Genomic DNA, 8962 nt, shown 5'->3' on the forward strand with positions numbered 1-8962 from the left:
CCTCCTCCCATTTTCTCCAACTAGGCAAATTTCTACACAAATTATTTCAAAATAAAAGGTCTGAACCCCCCCCCCCCCACAATACTTAAGAGTTCTTCATTTTTAGCTACTCTGAATTATGTGCAAGTTGTCAAACAGGTTTGGTTGACAAAAAACCTGCACTTTTATGGGAATGAGCTATTGGGCTCAAAAAAATTCACCCAGCTCCCTAGCAAGAGAGTGGCCAAAACTGTGCTCAGGATGGTTTCTGAAGACAACCTGGTTGTGCATACTGGCAACAAGCAGTGCAGGGTGGGTGCCACAGGATGGCACTCACTCTCAGACTATCACGGGAGCTGTAACCACCACCCAGAGAACAAAGGCTCTACCTGCAGCGCACCACATCCCTCGCAAAGCTTATCTGCAGAAACCTTCATGCAGACTGAAATGCCTGCTCCCTCATTCTCAGCCATGTTCCTCTATAGCGTGGCTTCTCTCATCTTCATCTAGCTTAGTTTTCTACCCTTTAGCCTTCGATTACTATCAGACTCAGCACCAGATGGGAGGGGAGGCATGGTGCTCCCCGGGGAGTCTGCAATACTGCTGGCCCAGGGATCAGTCAGGAGGAGGTACTGTACACACCACGTGTTTGGCAACCCTTCCCTCCATACCCGTGATCAAGCACATTATTTCTGCCCTACAGTCAACCTCCGACAATGCAAGTCCCCCTGATCTACGTCTGTTCCAAATGTCTCTCCCCCAGATGGTAGGTCAATGGCTTATTTGTCTTTGGGGAACAATACAATTCTCCAACTCTGGTCGGTGTTATGCTGGAGACAGAACCTGGATGCTTGCATCTGATGCACACAAAACAGTGAGAGCAGTGAAGCACATACTGCTATGACACAAAAACCTCCAGGAAATAAGAGAGATGTATATCTGTTATGTGGTTTAACAAGTGTTGTGGTATAAAATGTGCGTAAGACATTCTTTGATACATAACACATGCACCAAGATAACAAACCTCCTCAGAATAACATGAACACATCCATGCTGCCCCTGTAATTTATGGGTAGCAGTAGCCTGTAATAATACTTAAATATACAGGTAAAGACACAAGAGGTGCAACACAGACAACTTAAACAACAGCTTCTCTTCCCAGCTTTTGGCAGGTGACCTTAACTGGGTCAGCTCCTCCAGTCTGGCCAAGCTGGGTCAATACTGCTAAAGAAAAAGAAGCAAAAAAAGCTCAAACCTGTTTTGGTATTTTTTTTAAATACATCTTTTTCAAAGCCCCATTACTGCTCTTGCTGTTGTTTTGGTTGGTGTCGCTCCTCAGTCTAACAAGACAACATGGCATTGATTTGCACTGTGAATGTAAAAGCAGTTTTATCTTCACAAAAATACCTGAAAACTGAGTTCAGAATTTGCAGAACACTGGGAAAACAGAGTAACTGGTAGATTTGCCATCTTTAAGCCTCTTATTTTGCCCTTTCCTGCAAGCTACTGTGATCTGAGATATAACACTGCATGCGTTCAAACTTCCTCATGCAAATTCATAAGAGGTACAGCTCCTCTGCTTGCTGGATGCTAACAGGTGACGCTAGACGGGCTGCACGCACAGCTCCTTCCAGGTCCGTACTTAGTGTCACAGAGGGAGGCAAGGGTCAGAAACTCACTACCTATTCACAGGACATCTTCGCTTCCTTAGGAAACTGATTTTGCTCTCTGAGTCAGGGCCTAAACCTGCAGTCCTCACTCAAGCATAGGCCAATGTATTCTTCTGCAGCCACATACATGCACAAAAAAAACTGCAATTAAGAGGCTGCAGAAGCAGGCTGTTAGCTACAAGTTTTAATCACACAGAGCTGAATACATCCTGTGCAGCCTGTGTTTTGGTTCTGCCAGTGGAGAGAAAATAAGTCTTTTCAAAATGAGTCTTCCATGAAGGCACATTAATTTCTCATGTCTTGACTCAACATGGAAAAAGTCTGAAGCTCAATGGCACACATTAACAAATTGAAAACAAGGGGGTTAAAACACAGCTGTATTATCTACCATAAATGCTGTAAGCTGAGAATGGTTGAGCTCCATCATCTGTTTATTAACCACTTTACAGTACATGTAAGATGACATGGGCTTTAACACTTTTGCAATGGCCAAGTTTTAAAAAGGGACAGTGAAAGAACCTGAAACCCAGCTGAACAATGAGCACATTCAAAAAATGACAGTCAAATGCTTGCATGGTATGTACACATCACCAGGAAGATACAGAAATAAACAGGCCTGAAATAATCTGCTCTAAACTTTCAGTTTGCTCCATCTGCTAGAAAAGGCTAAAGCATAAAGACAGAAAAAGGAAACGGACTGAGAAGTAAAAAACATTTCACAATAGTTGTTTCTCAGAGCTAGGCTGGTATTTCATTTTTACCCCAAAATAACCTTTTCAGAAAACAATTTTAATTTAGATATCCTGAGGCTTACAGTCCTAGAGGCTGTATTGCAGAAGTTATTCCTGCTCTAATAGTAATCAGTCTGAATAAGCAGCAGCAGGAGTGAAGGAATGTTAGTTCCCTGTATATCAAGGGGTAAGACAAACAGATGCATCATTTCAGAAAGCCAAAACTGAAACTTCTATAAACCTACAGACTACCCAAAGTACCAGTGACAGGCAATTAACTTCTCCTGAAATAAACATCTGTAATTCCCCAAGATGCATACGGATTAATTGAAGTGACTGAACTCCTATACAACCACTGTTAACTCCTAAAAATTATTTATTTAGTTCCCATTAACAGATGATTATTGTTGCTCGCCTGGGAACCTAATTAGTCTTTAAGTAGTAGGAGCACTGTTCTTAAAGAACTAAACCATGACAGCACAGTGATAGTATTTTTTAAAATAAGGAGGTCCCATCAACAAACCTTAAATACATAAAACTCATCAAAATAAAAGCTGCCAAGCTAATTTAGCATCTAACAACAGTGTTCCTGACTCAACCCTCTAAGCTGATATGTCAAGCTCTTAAGAACATGATTCTGCTATTTATAAATGAAACACCTCAGCATCCTCTCTTGCTTAATAATTTTATTTGGTAAATTAAGCATTCAATATTGTCACAGCTGGTATGTGCAAAAATCCACAGCAAAGAGTGAAGAATGAAGATTAATATCACAAAAATATCCAGCAGTTAAGTCTGTAACAATCTGTCACAAACATATTCCTATAACATATGACTTCTGTTCTTTGTAACGTGAAGATTTTTCATCCAAAAAATAGCTTTGCATTGTCAGAATCCAAGAGGACATTCGGTAACCTGACAAATAAGCTTTCTGCTGGGAAGAGAATAAGTCAGCTTTATATTTGAGATTTAGCTTTCAAAACTGAAACCTTGCAGCGTCAGGCCTGAGTGCATCTAGCCAAACCAGGAAACAGATGCATCCTTATTCGTGAGAGAGTTTAAAATTTTCGCAACAGTGAAGACGTTTTGCCAATCAATGAAAGAGAGCACAAAGTATTTAAAAACACATTAAATTTAATGGGATAATTAAGATACTAAAAGACACAAAAATCAAGTTTATAATTCCATTCTTAGTGTCCCTCAGCTAAGGGTAATCAGAACGGTCACACTTGCACAGATAAAGCTTTTCCAACTATTTGAGTTGGTCTAATGAAAAGATACCAGATTCACCCAAAGAACCTTGTCTGCCTGGTTACTTCCTGCATTTTCCAGCTGTTCCCACCTTGGATAATACCTGATTGGAAAAAAAAAGTCTGTTCTGGTACATTAATCTCATTTCTAAATTATGGAACTGAAGAATTATTGTACTACTGGCTCCCTAAAAAGGAAGATCACACCAATTTGGCAACTTTGCCTATTTTGACCCCTTTACTATCCTCTGGAATATTGCTTCATCTTTAATCAGAGACATTACAGACTCCCACTGAAGTGCAGGCTATATATGTCCAGTTCAGTTTAAAGGGAAGAAACTCCCTGGCTCCAGGAGCTTGGTCAAAGGAGAATTCATAACCAGATGGGCTAGACGCAGAGAAAGACTAAGGTGCCAGACTGCCTAATTTTTGGAACCTAGCCACAGCTGGAATCCAAAGGCCTTGCTTCCCTGTACAAAGCACAGGACGAGTCAGGCAGCCCAAAAAACCCAGGAGGAGAATCTAGAGCCCAGGATTGCCTCTTCAGGGTAGAGAACAACAAGAACTCTTCAGAATAGCTGAGCAGCATTTCTTCTCTTAAAATGCCATCTCGCCTGTGATATCACGGCTCCATCTCACCTGTGATATCACGGCTCCATGGTTAAAGAGCTTGCCCAGGAAGTGGGAGCTCCGATCCAAATTCCCTCCTCACACTCGCATCTCCCTAAACAAACCCATGCACTAGGACAGGCAGGATCACTCCCCACCCACATTCACATTTATAGGATCCAGAGACAGCAAGCAAGCAAGAGGCATGACACGGTGGCCTAGCAGCTGAGGAACTGAAGTGGGAGGTGGCAGATCTGTTTCTGATTCCTCCTTTCTGGACTACTTCCGTCTATCCAGTGACAATAATGTGTGAACGCTCCAGGGAGCAGGACTGGAGACCAAGATTTCTTCTCTCAAAAATCTGCTCAGCAGAAGCTGGATCATGGTTTTGGACTTGTGTCCTTAAGATCTGCTGTGATCCTGTCCCCAGATTGGCCAGTCTATTGCTGATAGTGCCTGGGCCAAATATAGTCACTGCATAGTTAAGCTGTCAAGGCAGACTGTCCACTGTAAGGCCTGATCTAGCAATGTGCTGAAATGCTTGATGTAAAGCCTATGAATTATGCGAGCTGTGTCCATGGAAATACTCGCTTGCTCAAATCAAGCATGTGCTTAAGCGTGTAGCTAGATCCCATGATATGGATCTTGTCCCCATACATTTAGCTCCCAAGTGATACAGGTTTTAACAGGAGCAATTCAAACTCAAATCACGCTGGAAACACTTCAGTTTCAGCGGAATCAATTTTTACGGAGCCATCACTTACCGGACAAAGAAGAGAAACTCTTAAGCTTGTTGTTGCTATTTCACTGTCTGGGTCTGCAGTCAGCTTCTCTTTAACTGTCATTTTAAGAGACAGAGAAACACAAAGTTTGTCATGTGCACGTCACCAAATGAGGCAGAAAATAAACAGGCTCAAAGTAATCTGCTGCAAACCGTCTGTTGGCTATGTCTATAGGAAATCAGTAACAGTAATTATACTGTAGCCAACTCCTTCAGCCTCCAGAGGCAAAGAAAAATAGTCGCTTCTCTCCAATAATGTCTATGATGTACCATGAAAGGCAAAAACCAACCTAAAACTCTTCAAAAAGCAGGTAAGCATACATTTAATGCTTCATTTCTAAGAAATGATTATGTATATATGTTAAAATGCTACATCCTGGGTAATGACAAACTCTAATAAAGCTGTGTCAAGGTAATTAGTCAATCACTGGCCCATTTAAAAATGCCGAGTTAATTACATTCTCATGTAGCCTAGCAACCTCTGAAATAGACGCTGGGCGAGCCCATGATTTTAGGGACATTCATGGATTGCAGAACAAAGTGAAAAGCATGACAGGCATTAGGTTTAATGATGACAGACCAGCATAAGTGCTGCTGTTGTAAACCCCCTGCCCACCCTCTACTTATTTCTGTCTGTGAGTTGTAGCATGTTACGCAACCGTCAGGTTTTAAACATACAAGCACCAGGTGAGTCCAACTTAGATTTGCTCTATGAACCTTAACCGCTTCCTCAGACTGTGCATTTTCAGTGCTGGTCTCATTAAGGCCATTTCACCATGCTCACAATGTTTTACATCTGCAGGTACATTGGGGCAGAGGAGAGGTAAGAGTGGTTTGGAAACCATCACTGAAATGCTTGGTTTTCTGTATGCTTAAATCTCAAAACACAGTATTACCTGGGCACAGTCTGATAACACGTGGGCATTTACTGTTACTTGTCCTCTGCATTTACTGGGGTTCGTATTGTCCTCTCCAACAGGGACACGTACACTTATTCTTGTGCTCTTAGCCATCTGAGAGCCTTCCAGTTAGCCATTAAGTAACAGGAAAAAAAATCTGCCTGTTCTTTCACCCTGCCCCCAGGGGAAGCAGTGTGCCCACTGGAGTGTTTACTACCGAGTTTATGAAGAGCAACTGTGTTAAATGGTAGAGAAAATGCTTGCACTGGAAAGTGGCAAGGACTGGGCTGGTCCCTGGTTCTTTGGGAGTTCATTCCATGATCCTGCGCTGGTCCCCAAGAAAGCTGCTTCCTACCTACTACAGCTTCACCCTCACAACAGAGTTGCACTGTGCCAGAGGAATGAAGTCGTCAACCAAAGTCTTCACCCTGCTGTGCTGATATGAGATGCCATCCTAAGACATCCACCAACAGGGCCCAAACCCTGGGCCCCCAGTTTGAAAGAGCCCCAAAGGACCCATCAGCCAGAGCCCAAACAAGGCACGTGTGTGACATGTGCCCCTGGACATGTTGCAACCTTCAGACGGCTCCTAATAAAAGCAAAGGTCTTTGAATTCTCAAATCTATGGGTCCTCTCATCCTTTGCACAAGAAAGGTCTATGAAGCTTGCCTACAAAAAACTGCAAAAAGGCAACACAAGTAGTTGGGGAAAATAGATATGGAAGTAGCAAAGTTGAACCGTTGGTGTTACGAAATCACAGTATAGGCAGTCCTCAGCTTACAGCATTTGCACTTGCGGCACTCTGCCCTTTACACCCATGTTATTACTTACGCCGCTGGATCTTCGCACTTACGGCACTACAGGGAAATTTACAATGAGAAAGAGGGCAGCAAAACAAACAACCCTGGATCAGTTTCTCAGAAAGCCATCAAGTGGCCCTAAGTCTCCCCAAAAATCTCCCCAAAGAAGCCCTTCTGAATTCCATGACCCTGATGAAGGTGTTCCTTCACCTTCTGATTAAATACAGCTTTGTGTGATTAGTTACTGTATTGTCCTATTTAATCAATTTATATACAGCACACTTTAAAAGCTTTGTACTGTACTGTAATCATTTATAGTTGATCAAACAGTTGATTTAAATATGGTGTTAATGGTCATTTCTATAAAAAGTTGGGCATCAGGCCATTGGTCAGGAACGTAACCCCCTACCAAAACATTGTTTCTATGGGAAAATCAGATTCGACCTACACTGTTTCGACTTACAGCACCTTTTCCAGGAACGTAACCCATTGTAAGTGCGAGGACTGCCTGTACAATGTTGTAACAGAGCTACCCATCTCCTGACACACACGAATCAGTCCACTGGAAGTTTTAATTGCTGAAGGAATCAGGAAGTTCGTGAATCAAAGGAATAACAAAGGGAGCAGAATTCGGGGAGTAGAGTTAGATTTACAAAAGTAGCTATTTTCACCACTAATACACACACTTAGGAAAATAATATTTATAAAAGGAATCTTGATTTTAGTTAAAAATATGAATGAAATGGACATACTTAGAGCTCTAGAATGATCAGGATTCCTTATTCCTTTCGCTTTTAACCTCTGTAGCAAAACCGAAGAGGACAGCTGTTTTACGAGATAGACTGCCATGGAGTAATTCTAGAAAACAAAAACAATGAAAGTCAGGTCAAAGCTGTTTTAAGCCAAACAAAGATAATATGCACAAACACTGTAAAAACATAAGCTGTGCAGTTGTAGGGACTTGGTTTCTACGACAAATAAATGCTACTTGGTGGCGCAACATTTTCAGATTCAAGAAAATCCAGTACGTCTTAGCTGATGCAGGGAAGTTCAAAGGACCACAATTTTACTCTTCAGCAGAGAAGCAAAGGTAGTTACCGACCCCACTAAGACTCCTGCTCATTGAAAGCAAATTAATTTCTTCTCAACAATTATCAGGCTACTTTAAGTTTAGAACTGTAACCTGGGACATTATTTGTAAGTTAGGTTTGTGTAAATAATAAAAGAAATGCAAACCTAGACACCCATGCAAAGGAATCTTGCAAGTTGAAGTTGGTGTGGAGTTGCAATTAAAATTGATTTATTTATTTTTACCAAAAAAAGTAACATTTTTTACAAAACTTTGGACCAACAGAGAAAACTTCCATAGCTTTTTGTTTCTTTGTGCTTTGATGCACATGTTTTACAACCTAGTTACTGCAACACTGTCCTAGCTCACAGGAGCCTGAGAGCAAAGATGACAATAGGCTACATCTAGTTTTGCTCATGATGCTGAAAGAATAAGACTAGCTATGATTTTGAAGTTTTCAGTTATTACACAAGGTATTCATATTGTAGGAAAGAATCCTGCCCTTTTTGGAAGCACAATATTAAACCCATGCAGCCTGAAGGACAAGTGACAAGGACAAATAATTGTGTTCTCATGTTGAGCACTGGGAGCACATTCATAACATTTTGGTGCAATATTTACTGTCTGTCTGAACTTTTATCAGTATTCATTGCTTTTTAAAAAAAGTTATTGTTTCTTAGTAGCTTTAGCACACTAAAAATGCTCTTTGATAGTACATCTCCACTTCTGAGCCTACAAAAGAACATCCAACTATATGCACATAAAAATAAGTATGCTACTCATTCCTCTTTTGAATACGGCTCAGATGTGAGGAAAAGACCCAAGTCATATTTTACCATAATACTTCACAAGATAAAAAGCACATCACATTTTACATAATTTTACTTTTACTAGAAATGCTTCCTTCATCATTAAAAACCACTGCCGCTTTAACTTGTTTATTTAATGCCTCAATTAGAAGTTAGAAAAATGCTAATTAACACAGTGGAATTATTTACAGACAGCTTGGATCTACAGAGCTAGGAACTGGCCCAAGGCAACTTTCACAGAACTCTTCAGAAACAGATTGAGCAGAAACCACAATTCTGCCTTGAATAAATGCACGCTCTATCAGGTGAGGATGGAGTGCAATGTTTAAAGAGAAAACAACTCCACATTTGTATCCAATGTATAC

General features: G+C 41.1%; 1 protein-coding gene across 3 annotated transcripts in view; it reads right to left on the reverse strand.

The window, feature by feature from the left end:
- Positions 1–8962, reverse strand: part of PIAS1 (protein inhibitor of activated STAT 1) — a 73844-nt gene that overhangs the window by 11121 nt on the left and 53761 nt on the right. For all 3 annotated transcript variants that reach the window (XM_019503943.1, XM_019503944.1, XM_019503942.1), the window contains exons 7-8: positions 7472–7577; positions 5004–5077 (exon numbers count right to left, since the gene is read on the reverse strand). In XM_019503943.1, the coding sequence (XP_019359488.1) occupies positions 5004–5077; positions 7472–7577 (180 nt within the window). The remainder of the gene's footprint in view (positions 1–5003; positions 5078–7471; positions 7578–8962) is intronic.

The sequence above is a fragment of the Gavialis gangeticus genome, unplaced genomic scaffold (assembly GCF_001723915.1).
Source record: "Gavialis gangeticus isolate Ggan-Ray unplaced genomic scaffold, GavGan_comp1, whole genome shotgun sequence".
Taxonomy (NCBI): domain Eukaryota; kingdom Metazoa; phylum Chordata; order Crocodylia; family Gavialidae; genus Gavialis; species Gavialis gangeticus.